This window comes from Tursiops truncatus, chromosome 12 (genome assembly GCF_011762595.2).
Source record: "Tursiops truncatus isolate mTurTru1 chromosome 12, mTurTru1.mat.Y, whole genome shotgun sequence".
NCBI lineage: Eukaryota > Metazoa > Chordata > Mammalia > Artiodactyla > Delphinidae > Tursiops > Tursiops truncatus.
Genome location: NC_047045.1, coordinates 1,779,606 through 1,797,452, shown reverse-complemented (window position 1 = coordinate 1,797,452; position 17,847 = coordinate 1,779,606). Strand labels below are relative to the sequence as shown.

Here is a 17,847-nt window from a genome sequence, read left to right as displayed (position 1 = left end):
GTAAGTCAGAAAGAGAAAGACAAATACCGTATGCTAACACATATATATGGAATCTAAGAAAAAAAAAAATGTCATGAAGAACCTAGAGGTAAGATGGGAATAAAGACAGAGACCTACTAGAGAATGGACTTGAGGATATGGGGAGGGGGAAGGGTAAGCTGTGACAAAGTGAGAGAGTGGCATGGACATATATACACTACCAAATGTAAAATAAATAGCTAGTGGGAAGTGGCCGCATAGCACAGGTAGATCAGCTCGGTGCTTTGTGACCACCTAGAGGGATGGGATAGGGAGAGTGGAAGGGAGGGAGACGCAAGAGGGAATAGTTATGGGGACATATGTAAAGCAATTATACTCCAATAAAGATGTATGTATATATATATATATATATATATATATATATATATATATATATATAAAATCTGTATTCATTACCATCAATTCTATAAAGAATGATGTTGAGTTTTATTTTAACTCAAAATTATGAATCTCTTCTGATCATTTGTTTATAAATGATGTCAGATCAAACTGTCATTCATGTTTCGGACCCCATTCACGTATTAGATGAAAAATTTTCTCCTTGGAGTTGATTTTGGTTTTATTTGCTCTAATATAATGTGAATCATTTCTCCTGATATACCTCATAATTTCAAAAACTGAAATTAGCTTGTTTTCCTTTGTTAAAGGATACTTTTCAAAAAGGCATATAAAATGAACACGTCAGAGATTTTATTTAAGCTATTAATTGATGAGGGGACTGGTAAGATACTACAACCACTTCAAAGGAGAATACAAGGAGCCAAGTCATACAAAAAGTTTAAGGAATTCTGAAGCAAACTTGCAAAGTGGTGGAAAGCAGTTCTACCTCCGTGTACTAACCAATTACATTTTACCAGGCACATTGCATTTCTATAGACAAGAATTATTTGAATTATTATTCATTTTCTCAACTTATAAAGTTGCAAAATAGCTCACAGATAAAGAAAGTTGACAAGAAACAATGGGTGAACTAGATTTTTTTCTTTCCTATTTTAAATTCTTTCAGTCTCTTCTGACCCTTTTCTCTGAACCATTCCTGGAGAGCTGAGTGTTGCTTTTATTCCATTCTCTAGAGCCTGATGCCTGGAGGGAGAGATAACCTAGGTTTTCTGACATTCTTGCTGAGATGTTAAAGAAACATTTATCTGAGGTTCAGCAATACCTTTAGTTTCACTCTGGTTTCATTTTCTTTTTTTTTTTAAATTGATGTGAATTCTAATACAGAGATAGTTCAAGTTTATCCAGATCCCTGAGTATCTTCAAGACCCTTTCAGGTTTCCATAACACCAAAATTATTTTTTTACTAAAACTAAGACATTTGCCTTTTCACTGTGTTGACAGTTGCACTCATGATACAAAAGTCAGAGTGGATGAACCTTCTGGCACCTCGGGTCATGGCTGTGGCACCGAATTGTATTCAGTCATTTTGTTCTACTCAACTATTCACTCAAAGCACAAGCAGACACAAAATTTTTTCTTCATGTTGCAGAAAAACAGATTCACTTTTAAAATTCTCAGTCCTTGTATATACAACTCTTTAATGTTTTTTTCCAAAGCGAAAGTATACATAAAGCAAGTCTGCTACATACTACACACTAAAGTATAAAAACAGACTTGAGGAAATGCATGTGCATTTTTTTAAGTTGCTGGTTGAAGTAGTACTATGAAAACATGACTTGAAAAATGACTAAAAGATAACCTATGGTTGTTCAGACTTGCATATTTTACAGATTTTTTCTCAAAAATTAACAAAGCAAACCTGTTATTTCAAGTTAGGCAGCTAACAATATTTGTTCACAAAGATAAAACTCAAGCTCTCTAAGAAAAATTAGAATTTTAGAAAATTTACCTCCTCTGTAATGAGGTTCAGAGCTTCCCAATACTTTTTGATGAGTTCAGTAGTAATATCAATGAATGTGCTTTATTAATATATTATATGATAAAATATGTCAACATTTGAAAGATCTCTTTAACCCAGTGAACCAACATTTTTCAAATAGTCAATGCACAATGTTACAAAATCATGCACAGGTAGAATATCCATTCGAAGTTCAAGAAATACCAATGGAATTTTAATGTAACAGAGTATGTAAAGGTCATTAATAGAGTTTCAGATTCCACTTTTCAACTAAACTTTAAGGAACTACCATTTGCCCAATTTGTCTGTATTTAGAAAGGCTTCCATTACAACTACATTCTGTGTGAGTCTAGAGTTCATATATTTCAACCAAAGTGAACAATTCACAACAGATTGAATACAGAAGTAGATATGAGAATCCAGCTGTCTTTTATTAAGCATTACATTAAATATATTTGCAAAAGAATAGAATAACACTACTCTGATTATTTCTTTTTTTTTTTTGGAAAATATACTTTTCACAAAATATGTTTATTCAGGTAACATATAATGGATTTTATTATTGTTATTATTATTATTTGTGTGTGTGTGTGTGTGTGTGGTATGCGGGCCTCTCACTGTTGTGGCCTCTCCCGTTGTGGAGCACAGGCTCCGGATGCGCAGGCTCAGTGGCCATGGCTCACAGGCCCAGCCGCTCCGCGGCATGTGGGGTCTTCCTGGACCGGGGCACAAACCCGTGTCCCCTGCATCGGCAGGCGGATTCTCAACCACTGCGCCACCAGGGAAGCCCTATTGTTATTTTTAACTAAACTAATTGATAAATATTTGAAAACTTTCTCAGTTTTAAATTCTAATACAATAAGTATCAAAAGATGCAAACCATGTAAACAAAAGTTTTTGGGGGTTTCTTGGTAGATTTTAAGTGTGCTAAAGGGTCCTTAGACCTAAAAATTTGAGAACTACTAATTTAATATAATTTCCATTTTAAAATCCATGTACACTATGATTTTGCTCTAATAAAAAGAAAAACTTTCTCTCTATATATTCGTCTATCCAGTTATCAGCCTTCGTATCTATGGAAGTGTTTGCCAAATATTAATGCTAGCCCTTTTTTTAATTAATTAATTTTTTACTGAATATAGTTGATTTACAATGTTGTGTTACTTTCAGGTATACAGCGAATTGATTCATATATATATATATATGTATATGTATATGTATATATGTATTCTTTTTCAGATTCTTTTCCCTTATACATTATTAAAAACATTGAATATAGTTTTCTGTGCTATACAGTAAGTCCTTGTTATTTATTTTATATATAGTAGTGTTTATATGTTACCCCCAGATTCCTAATTTATACCCCCCTACCTTTCCCCTTTGGTAACTGAAAGTTTATTTTCTATATCTAAGAGTCTGTTTCTGTTTTATAAATTAGTTCATTTGTATCATATTTTTAGACTCCACATATAAGTGATACCATATGATATTTGTCTTTGTCTGGCTTACTTCACTTAGTATGGTAATCTCTAGGTCCATCAATGTGGCTGCTAATGAAATTATTTCATTTTTTATAGCTGAGCAATATTCCATTATGTGTGTGTGTATACATATATATATATATATATATATATATATATATATATATATATATATATATATATCTCACACCTTTATCCACTCATCTGTTGATGAACTTTTATGTTGCTTCCATGTCTTGGTTATTGTAAATAGTGTTGTGGTGAACATTGGGGCACATGTATCTTTTCAAATTATGGCTTTCTCCAGATATATGTCCAGGAATGGGATTGCAGGATCACATCGTAACTCTTTTAGTTTTGTAAGGAAACTCCATACTGTGCTCCGTAGTGGCAATACCAATTTACCTTCCCACCAACAGTGTAGGAGGGTTCCCTTTTCTCCACACTCTCTCCAATTGCTGGCCATTTCTGAGGGTTGTAATTTCAGCTTTTAGTGCACTTTCACAGGTATTTTTTATATTGCTTGAGTAAAAAAACAACAAAATCATTATCTTAAATATATATATTCACAAAAATAAATAAAAGGAAAGAGTAGAGAATGGGGATATGAAAAATTTAAAAATATATATTCCACAAATATCTGAGAATTCAGTAAATGCATCATGAGAATTATTTGCTTTGATGATTTTGGATCAATTGAAAATCAAAAGAGAAAAAATAAAAATTGACCCTGTATTAATTTCCTATTGCTGCTGCAGCAAATTACCATAAACTTAGTGGTTTAAAACAACAGAAACCAGAAGTATAAAATGTATCTTATACAACTAAAATCAAGTTGTTAGCAGGACTGTTTACTTCCAGAGGCTCCAGAGGAGAAGCTATTCCTTGCCTCTTCCAGCCTCTTTCTGGTGGCTGCTGGCATTTCTTGGCTTGTGACTGCATCACTCCAATCTCTGCTTCTATAGTCACATAACTTGTCCTCTTCCACTGGAAAATTTCCCTCTGCCTCTCTCTTAAAAAGACACGTTACTAATTTTATGACCCAACCAGATAATCCAGGATAATCTCCCTATCTCAAGATCTTTAATTTAACCACATCTGCAAAGTCTCCCTTGCCATATAAGGTTAATATTCGCAGGTTCCAACAATTAGGACATGAATATCTTTCAGAGCCATTATTCAACCTACTACAACCCCTTACTTCACATCATACACAAAAGTCAATTCTCAGGAGAGTGTAGCTCTTAAATAAAGATTACTGAATATAATGTAAGAGAATAACTTTGTGACTTTGAGGCAGGCAAAGATATCTTAAAGATGATACAGAAAGTACTAATCATAACCACAAAGGAAACAACTGGTAAATTTACCCATACTAAAATTGAGAACATATGTTCATCAAAATTGACCCCTAAGGGCTTCCCTGGTGGCGCAGCGGTTGAGTCTGCCTGCCGATGCAGGGGACACCGGTTCGTGCCCCGGTCTGGGAAGATCCCACATGCCGCGGAGCAGCTGGGCCCAAGGCCCATGGCCACTGAGACTGCGCGTCTGGAGTCTGTGATCCGCAACGGGAGAGGCCACAACAGTGAGAGGCCCGCATACCGCAAATTGACCCCTAAGAGAATGGCCAGACGGTCTACAGGATTGGAGAAGATATTTTCAATATATGTAGTTGACAAAGAGCTTGTTTGTATGCTCTTTTATGTGTATGCATATATATGTATATAAATATTACATATATACATAGATATAACTCTATAATCAATAAGGAAAAAGCAAACAAGCAGACAAAAATAAGAGAAAGACACACAAACTGACACTTCACAAAATAGGATATCAAAATAGCCACTAAACATGAGAGTATACTCAACTTCTCTAATATGAGGAAAACAAAAATTAAAGTCAGAATAATAAACACAGAATAGTTAAAATCTACAAGGTGATCAAACCAATTAATGGCAAAAAAAAAAAAAGGATCAGCTGACATTCATATATTGTTGGTAAGGAGTTAAAACATCATTTCAGAAAACTGGTAGTAGCTACTAAATTAATCATAGTCATATTCTGTGACAGAACAATTTAACTCCTGGTACATACAAAACAGAAATGCATGCACTTCAACACCAAAGACACATACGAGATTGTCATAGCATTATTCATAAAAACCAAAAACAGGGTGGGTGGATTTCCATCTATAGAAGAAAAAATAACTGAATTGTGAATATTCATTTAATAGAATATTATAAAGCAGTAGAAATGTAGGGTGAATGCTATCTCACATACATAATATTGAGCAAAAGCAAATAGATGCTAAAGAACATAGAAGTATGATCCCACTAATATAAAAATGAAAATCAAGCAAAACTATTGCTATTGTTAAACATCAGGATCTCAGTTCCATTTGGTGGAGGGAAGAGGAGAGCACTGATCAATAAGAATTCTGACAATGCAGAAAATTTTCTTTTTCTTAAGTTGGTGGTGTTTGTGTGAGCGGGTTCACTTTGTGAGAATTCACTAAGCTATATGCTTAAAATTTGTGTGATTTTCTGTGTGAGTGATACTTAAATTATGAATGTTAAAAAAGAGAGAAATCTATGTACCTACAAGGACAGATATCTAAAACTTATTGTTAAGTGAAAAGACAAGTGAGCAAAGCTATTTATTATATTATTTGTTTTAAAAATAAAATTAGGGCTATACAAATATTTGTATGTTTATAAATCATAGTAAAGAATACCTCAAAGGGGGATGAAGGATGGGCTGGCAGAAAGGGGAATGTTTCTCTTGTTTTTCTTTATATATTTCTTTACCATTTCAATTTTTATGAGACATATTAAAATTAAAATATAAATAATTAATAATTATAAATCAAGTTATCAATACTCAGTAGATGCCAGGCACTTTTCATTTATTATCTTATTTTATTATCACAGTAATTCTAACAATTAGTTGCTCTCATTATCCCATTAGAACCTATTGGGAAACTGAGGTTGAAAATAGTTAAGGTCATAGTTATTAAGAAACAAAGTCAGAAGTTAAAATCTCATGTCAAGTTAATGCTGTTAATACTATGCCATCCTCAGCCTGTGGAAAATAATGTATATTTCTAGTACAGTACTTTTTACATTGAATAATTATCTAATAACACTCCTATCATCTCACTGAATGATTACTCCTTGAGAACTAATATTGTATTTGTTAAATGAATAATTGTTATTGAATAAAATGTAAATCTACATTAATCGCTAATTTAATGTAATATTTGTTCTTAAAGGTAATGAGAAGAATTTTGGTCAATGGTTTCTTCATTTATTTCTTGTGGAAGGAAAGCCCACAGTTAAATACGGATGTGGAAGTCCTCAAAATATCTTGACTCTTTCTGCTAATTACAGCATTAACAGAAATGCATTCATCCCTATAACAATACGGTAAGTACCCCACAGTAGTTCCTTTAACTATAGTGCTGAGCCTTATTTTTTAAATGTTTTTACATGTGTAATAGCCACCTAAATACAGAAAGAAAGAAACAAATGGTCTCTCTGAAAATTGTTTTCCCAATCATTTTTTTTTCATTTTAGTGAAATAAACTACAAATTTGATACCATCCAGTATCAATCAGATTGTAGACAAAATGAATCAATTTCTCTGAAAATATCTTGAAGCAAATAAATAGATTAAAGAATTGGGTGGTTCAGTTGAAATTAAGATCTAATTCAATTGTTCAACAAAATATCTATTGAGTGAAAAGAGCATCACTCTTAGGAAATGGAAGTGGGGAAACATCATTAGCACAGAACAGAAAAAAGAAAATTCAGTAGAAAAAAATCGCATATTAAATGGAAATGTCTTTCTGGAGCATATAAAATTTTGGAAGGCAGTCTTGAAATTAATTCATGCTTCAGAATTAGGAAATTCCAAAAAAAGAAATGGCTAAATATGATGATCACATCCCAAAGGCACTACTGAACAAAATTTACGTGTAGCAACCAAGAATATAAAATTGCTCGTCAGTATAGCAATGTAGTGATAACGTTCTCCAAAGTTACTCTTCATCAGTTAAAAATAACGTTTTGTGTCTGACTTTATGTATTAGATGACATTTGGATAAGTTGATCTGATCATCTGGAATCCTGGCTAACCTATGAAGGTTATATAAATCGAATAATCTTTCCCAGGGTCTGAATCAATCTGAAAATAAAATCAAAGAAATTGACACCAATCTGAAAATAGAAACTGTGTACAGGCAGGAACAGTATTTTACTCATCTTTAATGTACTTAGCAGAGCATCTGACAGATTCTCATAAATGTCTGAATGAATGAAGAAATGAGAGTGTCTGGGCTGGGAAATTCAGCTGGTTATGACAAGAAGGCAATGAAATTACCCTAAGGTAATGAAATTGTTATTCATAAATTAGGCTTACCCTTTTGGAACACTGAGTTATGTACAGAAAAAAAGCAAACTTTGAGAGCAATGGACTTAACTCCAATTTCAATCATTTCTCTTACAAAGGCTTGCTGTTGATCACAGAAAAAGAGCCAGATGAGAAGGTGAATAACTTAAAACCAATTTAAAATGCATTTCTTGATAACCTCATCATTTTATACAAGCAGTCTATTACATATGAAGTAATTTCTATTTTTGGTCAAACTTTCTTGAAGGACTGATTTCATGTTTTGCCTTTAACTAATGAGGACCTAGTCAGGGAGTCCCCAAACAAACCCCTCAAATCCTTAGGTAGCCTCAAGTTGAAAGCATCCTGAAAAAAATTACTGACACTTTTATTAAAACTGAAAACAAAAGACTTTGGATTAATGTTATCCAAAATTTAGAAAGTGAAATACAGCCATCTTTACTGATGCAAAAATTTAAATCTGATTTGTCTTGTCAGCAATATCCTACAAAACCTCAGGGTGACAATAGTTTGCATTAAAGACTGACTCTAGAACTATATTATATATTATACATTATATTATACATTACATATTATATTACTTAAATTATTTAAATTTATATAATTTTAAAACAGTCTATATATTTAAATTTATATAATTTTAAAACATTATATAAATTTAAATAAGTTAGTTAAATAACTTAACTAAAAATTAATTTTAGAAAAGTTGAGTGCCCACCTGCTCTCTCAATATTTCTTAATTTTTGTTTTTCATTTTTCTTTCTGTTTCTTCTGGGTTTTTTTCTCTGTTTTTAATTTTATTTATTCATGTAACAAATGCTTTTTTTTTGTAGTACTACACTAAGCTCCTGGAATTCAATGTTAAGCCAAAACAGACAAAATCCTAATTCTTATATAAAGTTTGGTGAGGCAGATTGACAAATAGTCACACTAAGGAGGAAATATCAATAATTAAAATTCAATATGTGTGGGAAATTTTTAAAAAATGGTGCAAGGAAAACAAATTACAAAGTAACCTAGCCTAGGATAAATAGTCAAAGGAAGCTCTCTGAAAAATGGGTAGAGGTGGTGAACTAGGTAAAAACAAATAAGCAGAAACAGTCAAAGCAGTGGTGTAGGAGTTCCAGGCAGTGAAAAGAGTATGAGAAAAGAGCCTTTGGTGGAAAGAGCCACAGTATATTAAGAGATCCAATAGACTAACTGTGTATGGAACAGAGGAGCAGAGGATGATGACTGAGTACTGGAAGGTGAAGACAGAGGGTCCACCAGATGGCAAAAACTGTAGGGCCCTATAACTGTGTTAAAGAGTGATTTAAGGGAGCCACTTAGATGTCTGTTATATGTCCAAATAAGACATATGGTGGCTTGGACTAGGCTGGTGTCATACAGAAATTGACAGATTAAAAAAATAATTAGGGTTGGTGGCCAAGATGGCAGAGTGGGAAAACTCTGAGCTCACCTCCTCCCATGAGCACAGAAAAATTCAACTAGTTACAAAACAACTAGTGATCAGAAAGACCAAAAGACTAGCAGAAAAGATCTTCTACAGCTAAAGATTTGAAGCACCACAAGGAAATGGGTAGGAGGTGCTGAGTCACGATATAGTCAACACCCATTCCCATGTGTGGGTGGCCCACAAACAGGAGGATAGTTACAATTGTAGAGGTTCTTCCCAAGGAACAAGGGGTCTGAGCCCCACATCAGGCTCCCCAGCCCAGGAGTCCTGCACCAGGAAGATGAGCCATAGGAACATTTAGCTTTGAAGACCAGCAAGGCTTGCATATAAGAGAGCCAGAGAGCTGTGGAAGATTGACTCCATTCTTAAAGGTGCAAACAAAATCTCACACACTCCAAGACCCAGGGCAGAAGAAGTGATTTGAGACAAGCCTGGGTCAGAACCACCTGATGATCTTGGAGAGCTTCCTGGAGAGTCAGGAGGAGACTGATTCTCACCCTGGGGATATAGACACTGATGGCAGCCATATTAGGGAGCTTGTTCTATCACAAAGACACTGATGCTGGCAAGTATCATTTTGGAATCCTCTCTCTAGCTTATTAGTGCCAGGACCCAAACTGGCCAACCAGCCTGCTGGCACCAATACTAGGATGCTTCAGGCCAAGGAGCTGGCCTGGCAGGGACACAGACCCACCCACAAACAGACTGGCTGACTTAGACCTGCTGAGCCTAACCTTTCCAGGACTCAACCCCATGCACCAGCAGGCCAACACCAGCTCTGGGACACCATGGGTCCCTAAGTCAGTTGCCCTGGGATCTGACCCTACCCCCCAGGGGGCTGACACAAGCTATGGGACACCCCAAACACCACAGTCAGTCATGTCAGGAACCAGCCTCTCACATCAGCAAGCTGACACCAGCTCTGAAAGAAGTAACAAACAACACCACAAATATACAAAGGATTATAAGAGAGTACTATGAACAGTTATACACCAAACAAATGGACAGCTTAGAAGAAATGAATAAATTCCCAGAAACAAACAATCTCCCACAGTTGAATCAGGAAGAAATAAAAAATATGAACAGACCAATTACTAGTAATTAAATTTAATCAATAATAAAAAAACCTCCCAGAAAACGAGAGTCCAGGACTAGATAGCTTCACAGGTAAATTCTGCCAAACATTTAAAGAAGGTTTAATGCCAATCCTCAACTTCTTCCAAAAAATTGAAGAAGGAAGAATGTTTCCAAACTCATTATGCAAGGCCAGCATCACTCTGATACCAAAATCAGACAAAGACAACACAAAAAAGAAAACTACAAGCCAATATCACTGATGAAAATAGATGAAAAAGTCCTCAACAAAATACTAGCAAACCAAATTCAACAGTATATTAAAAGGACCATATACCACAATCAAGTCGGATATATCCCAAAGATACAAGAATGGCTCAGTACTTGCCAATTAGTCAATGTGATGCACCACATTAACAAATTGAAGGTAAAAATTATATGATCATCTTAATAAATGAAGAAAAAGTTTTTGACAAAATCATACATCCATTTGTGATAAAACTCTCAACAAGGTATAGAGGGAATATACCTCAATATCATAAAGGCCATATATGGCAAATCCACAGCTAACATTATACTCAATGGTGAAAAGCTGAAAATGCTTCCTCTAAGATCAAGACAAAGACAAGAATGCCCACTCTCACTTTTATTCAACATATTATTGGAAGTTCTAGCCAGAGCAATCAGACAAGAAAACTAAACAAAAGCAATCCATATTAGAAACGAAGAATTAAAACTGTCACTGTTTGCAGATGGCATGACACTATAAATAGAAAATCCTAAAGACACCGCCAAAAAAACCAACTAGAATCCATCAGTGAATTAGGTAAAGTTGCAGGATAAAAAATTAATACACAGAAATCTGTTGCACTTCTATACACTAATAAAAAACTACAGAAAGAGACATTAAGAAAAAATCACACTTAAACAATCACACCAAAAAGGATAAAATACCTAAAAATAAATCTAACTAAGGAGATAAAAGAACTGTACATGGAAAACTATAAGACACTGATGAAAGAAATCGAAGATGATACAAACAGATGAAAAGGTATACTGTGTCCATGGGTTGGCAGAATTAATATTGTTAAAATGGCCATATTACCCAAGGCAATCTAAAAGTTCAGTGCATTTCCTATTGAAAAACCAATGGCAGTGTATATAAGTCCATGCCACTCTCTCACTTCATCCCAGCTTACCCTTACCTTTCCCTGTGTCCTCAAGTCCATTCTTTATGTCTGTGTCTTTATTCCTGTCCTGCCCCTAGGTTCTGCAGAACCTTTTTTTTTTTTTTTTTTTTTTTTTTTTTAGATTCCATATATATGTGATAGGGAGGGTGGGAGGGAGACACAAGAGGGAGAAGATATGGGGATATATGTATAGCTGATTTACTTTGTTATAAAGCAGAAATTAACACACCATTGTAAAGCAATTATACTCCAATAAAGATGTTTAAAAAAGAAAGATAAGAACTCATTAAATGCATTTTAAAAAATGGCATTTTCATAAAACTAGAACAAAGAATTCTAAAATGTGTATGGAAACATGAAAGACCCCAAATAGCCAAAAAAACTTGAGAAAAAAAGAACAAAGCTGGAAGTATCATACTCCATGATTTCAAACTTGTAGTAACAAAGCTACTAAAATCAAAACAGTATGGTGTTGGCACCAAAAAACAAACAAAAAACAAACAAACAAAATATCAATGGAACAGGATACAGAGTCCAGAAATGAACCCAGGCTTACCTGGTTATTTAATCTACAACAAAAGAGACAAAAATATGTAATAAGGAAAAGAACGTCCCTTTAATAAATGGTGTTGGGAAAACTGTACAGCTACAGGCAAAAGAATCAAACTAGACTACTCTTTCACACCATATACAAAAATATATCCAAAATGGATAAGACCTAAAACTATAAAATGGCTAAAAATGTATAAGCAGTATACTAGTTGACATAGGTCTCAGTAATAAGTGTTTTAGGTTATGTATCCTCAGGCAAAGGAAACAAAAGCAAAAATAAATAAATGGGACTGCATTAACCTAAAATGCTTTTACACAATGAAGGAAATTATCAACAAAATGAAAAGGCCACCTACTGAACAGGAAAAGATATTTGCAAATGATGTATCCAATAAGGGGTTAATATCCAAAATATACAAAGAACTTATAAAACTCAACATCAAAAAAACAAGCAATCTGATTAAAAAATGGGCAGAGTATCTGAACAGACATTTTTCCAAAGCAGACATACAGGTGGCCAACAATCACGTGAAAAGATGATAAACAACACTAATCATCAGGAATTTGCAAACAAAAACCACAATGAGATATCATCCCACACGTGTCAGAATGGCTATTATCAAAAAGACAACACAAATCTTACACACACACACACACACACACACACATACACAAAATGGAATAGTACTCAGCCATAAAAAAAAGAATGAAATTCTGCCATTTGCAGCAACACACTTGGGCCTACAGAGTATTATGCTAAGTGAAATAAGACAGACAGGGAAAGACAAACACTGTATGATTTCACTTATATGTGGAATCTACAAAACGATACAAATGAGCGAACATAACAAAATCAAATCAGAGTCATAGATACAGAGAACAAACAGTAGGTTGTCAGAAGGAAGAAGGGTGGGGGTAGGATAGAAATAGATGAGGGAGATTAAGAGGTACAAACTTCAAGTTGCAAAATAAATGACTCATGCGTATGAAATGTACAGTGTGGGGAATATAGTCAATAATATGTGGTTTCCAGAGGCAAGGTATGGGGGAGGGGACTTGGATGAAGGCAGTCAAAAGGCACAAACTTTCAGTTATAAGATAAATAAATACTAGAGAAGTAATGTACAGCCTGATAAATATGATTAGTACTGCTGTATGTTATATATGAAAGTTGTTAAGAGATTAAATCCTGAGTTCTCATCACAAAGAAAATTTTTTTCTATTTGTTTAATTTTGTATCTATACAGGATGATGAATGTTCACTAAACTTACTGAGATAATCATTTCAGGTTGTATGTAAGTCAAATCATTATGCTGTACACCTTAAACTCATACAGTGCTGTGTGTCAATTAGATTTCAATGAACCTGAAAAAATAATAACCTAATTAGGAGTAAAATTGACTGATTAATACCAGAAGTGAAAGGAGAGGTACCAAAAATGAATACTCATCTTCTGATGTGCAACTAGATAGATTTTAGCAAACAATGCAAGGAAAGCACTTTTCATAGAGAAGATTGCGAATGAGTTCAGGCTTGAGCATTGATGAGATTAGGTGCCTTTGGTACATCAAAGTGGAGTTTTCAAGTTGAATCTATGGATGTAACACTCAGAGGAGAGGTCTGGATGGGAAATATAATTTATGAGTCATCAGCGTGCAGGTGGTAATTGAAACCATGAGTGTGGATGAGCGTATAGTGTGAGTTGAAAAAACTGCCTGGTACTGAATGTCGAGGAACTAACATTCGATGACTGAGTAGAGGAATATGACATTATAAAAAGTATGAGAAGGAGTAAACAGAGGAATAGGAGGCAAACAAAAGGAGCGGGGTCAGGGAGAGCAGAGGAAAAGTTTATCCACTGCTCTGATAGTCCATTGGATGGTCCACATGATTCTATGCCCTGAATGTATCATTCCAGGAGGACAGAGTAAGAAGCCAGATTAGAGGAAATTGAAATAACCAGTGTAAACAACTTTCAAGAATTTTACTGTGAAATGTAAAAAGAGGTAAGGTGAGATCTAGGGAGAGGTGAGGAGTCAAGAGGAAAAAACTGTAAGATGAAAGATACTTGAAGATGTTTAATTGTCGATTGGAATTATTAGTTGAGTGGAAGGTGATAATACATAGAAAAATAAATAATTGAGAACAGAAAGTGCCTTAGAAGTTTGGATCCAGGAGATACAATACACATGAGTAAAGATTCCTGGCAGAGGGGAGAGAAAATGGAAAAAGACTTAGACATTGAGGCTTCTGATTTCCATCTTCCCGTAAATCTTTTGGCCTGTGACTGCCTTGCTTTACCTCCATTTATCTAGTTGTAGTTGTTCATGTCTCCTTCTCACTGTCTTCCATGCTCCACTCATCTCTCCATCCTTAACCAGGCATAATTTGGAATTAAAATTTTAAATTCTCACTAACAGAACTCTTTCTATGCAAAATCAGAACAGACATCTCCCTAAAAAGCATGGGAATTAGGTTCCTTTTTCATAATATGAATGTTGATAGAATTTTTATTCCATATTTAAGGGTTCTTGGCAATAAAACACCATAGCATAATTGATAAGAACTTATTTTCAAAACTTAATGGAATGAGCTCTAAAGTAAACATGTAAAAGATGGCTTTGATTTTTATTTTGTTATGTCAGTACTTCTTCCTACTAAATATGCATTATAGGAGGTGAAAGGAGATGGCAGGGTAGAACAAACTTGAATAAGCCACTTGTAGTGATTGAAGTCAATTCAGTATCAAGATAGAAGTTCTTGTTAAATGAAATGGAGCAGAGATCACAGTTCTAGAGATACATTGTAATTCATACTCATGCACAGTTTTTCTTTCATTTCAAAAAATTTTGAAAGGGATCACATAGAGAGAATATTGGTTTTCACAGGGGTTATTCTCCATTGGGGAAGTTCAGAAAAATTGTCTTATTATATATATTTTTTCTAAAGTTTCTGAAGTTTAAATTTTTCTAGTACCTTTTGTGTCCGTCATATACAAAAGCTAACGCATTATTCATTACTTTTTTTTTTCCCCTAAAGAGCCCCCATGTCCTTTCCTCTAGGGAATTTACTGTGTTATCTGCATGTTTTAAAGCCACTACCTTCCTTAGTTCCCGCCACCCCAAACGCCAGACAACATTCTCTCAAAGATTTATCCAGAGGTATAAAGTCATCTGTGTATATCTAAGGCACACTCTAATATCTAATAATTCACTTTGGTTAACAAACTTTTAGGGTAGACAAAGCCAAATGGATGTTGCCAAGAATTGCTTGACTGACAGAACTACACATCCCTGTCAGCCACTTTTTAGTATAGCAGGTCAGTGTAAAGGAATTCATGTTTGGTTTAAGACCAATTGAACAGAGGCTGGAAAAGTTTCTGCAGCTGGATAGCAATAACCTCAGTACTTGCGAAAATTCTAACAAACAACAAGTAAAACCATTGCAAGCATTTTCATCACATTACTTTCCTAGATATTTGGTACAGAAAACAAAGTAAATTAATAAAAACTGCTGATGAGTTTTATAAATAGACTGATTTTTACCTCTTGTTTGATCTTATTAATTTCTATGAGATAAAAACCTCATACAGATAAATATATATCTGTGTGTGTGTGTGTGTGTGTGTGTGTGTGTGTGTGTGTGTGTGTGTGTGTGTATCTGGGCAAATTACTTTTTATTTATTTTATTAGCTCATTTCTCACAGTTGTTTGATAAAGAAAGTGGATAAAAAATTTATTATAATGCAAAACCAACATTAACCTCAAAAGAATGGGAGGTAAAAATGATTCTGAGTAGGATTGATTTCAGCTATATCAAATGAAGAGATTTACTAGCACATAATTATGAAAAATAAGAAAGGAACAAACAACAACTTCTCACAATACAGGTATTTAATCATCAAAGGCCTTTCAGACAACTTTGCTCAAAATCAGACTGCAGTGCTTTGCCATTTTCCCACATAAATGTTCTGTATTATAACTCAGCTGGTATTGACCTCTAACTCTATAGAGAATGAGCAGAGGACCACCCAAGTTCATGTAAGAGGAAAGAATATTCATAATGTATTGTCAGCTATAATTTTGAGAATAACTCAAAATGTCCTTTATGTTTCTGATTTTCTAAAACATGCAAAACTTTTTCACATGTTTCTGATAGTTAATATTATACAAACTAAGGATTGCATGCCTTTAGTCTTAGAGCCAAGAAACTATGAAATAGTGAGGGCCTTCACTTCTGGAAACAGATGGTGACTTTTGAACTGTGCTAAATCTATAAGATATTAGATTTATTGATAAACATTGCCATGTCTATATGGAAAGTTTGGTAAGCTTTTTATCTTAAAAAGGTCAAACTTCATCACTTAAATATTAATTTCTTTATCTTTTCTATCAACTCCTCCGTATGGTATTTCTTAGAGGAAATATAGGAAAACTGGAGCTTAATATGGGAAAAACACCATAATACTTTATTATTATATTACATTAAGTACATGAATACATAAACTTGAACTTTGCTCTTGCTCTTTTATCCATACATAACACAGTAATCATACATAATATGTCCGTCCATACATAACATACATCAATACAAGCTGGACAGCAAGTTATAATGCAATTTATTTGCATTTAATTGTGAACGTCGACTGTAAAATGAAAATTTCTTCCATTAAGTAAGTTTAAGAAAATCTTTAAAGAATGTATGTGAGTCTAGGAGTTGCTGAAAGAGGATTAAGATTATTGCATAGACTCTTATGTTAACATTCGCATGTATCTTGAGAAACAAGGATTTTAAGTACTAGTTTGGCCCTTGGTGATGAAAAAAGAGAGCTTTCTAAGCAAAGATATCATAATTTGAATGTAAGCCTGAGTCTTCACAGTATGTTCACTGAATATGTCAGTAGATTTGACTAGTCTATGTAAATTTAGTTTAATATAAAAAATTTCAAGTGATTGTTTGACTATGTAATCAGGTTTATTCTTCTTAATTGTGCAATTCAGTTCAAATTATCCAAATGAAATGGCTGTAGCAAAGTTACAACAGTGGAGACTCAGGCCCACAACTCCTCATCTTTGGTGTGTCAAGATACCAAGACAGACCAGGGAACTGGTTGACCCTCGAGTCCTGATAGCAGCGCAAAAGCTCCACTGAGGAGGAATGGAGATTCAGTTGGCAAGTACATCTATAGCACGGAGTAGGAAATGAACTGAATTTTGAAGAAAGATTAGGAATTTACCAGGGAGCCAGCAGATGGAAAAGGATCAGCAATGACATCACAGTGTAGAGTAACACCATCGCTCATGTGGAAATTGTATGGAGATGAGGTATAATGAGGACATAAAGTTCAAGGTGCCAGGATGTTTACCTCTTCAGCAAATTGTAATCAAACATCGTAATTTCCAATGCAGATAATCACAATAAATTAAAAATAAAATGCAGGAAATTCTTTTGAGGATTAGCAGTGTACACTGAGGGAAGGCTTCACATTCTCTTCATCCTTTACTGTCAGTGGTAGATTTCTCCGACTGTCAGAAAGGGTTACTGAAGAAGTTTGAATTACTCTTGTGTGGTGGCAGAGTGTACAGCAAAATAGACTTCAAGCCCTAAAAGCCTTCCGCCTGTGTAATTCTAAAATGTGTCTCCTATATCATCGTTAGGACAAGATTATATAAGAAAGTAAGAGAAAGGAAATGAAGACTTAGGGACAAACTGAATTTAGGCAGAAAAGCAATAATTAATAGTGTAAGAAAACACTTAGGGCAGTTGAATAAAGGGATTTAACA

The 17,847-nt window shown here is 34.3% G+C and overlaps 1 protein-coding gene across 1 annotated transcript in view; it reads left to right on the top strand.

Annotated features, from left to right (window-relative positions):
- EYS (eyes shut homolog) overlaps positions 1 to 17,847 on the top strand; it is a 1,685,417-nt gene that overhangs the window by 1,317,056 nt on the left and 350,514 nt on the right. The window contains exon 31 of the mRNA XM_033867388.2: positions 6,653 to 6,806. Within this exon, the coding sequence (XP_033723279.1) occupies positions 6,653 to 6,806 (154 nt within the window). The remainder of the gene's footprint in view (positions 1 to 6,652; positions 6,807 to 17,847) is intronic.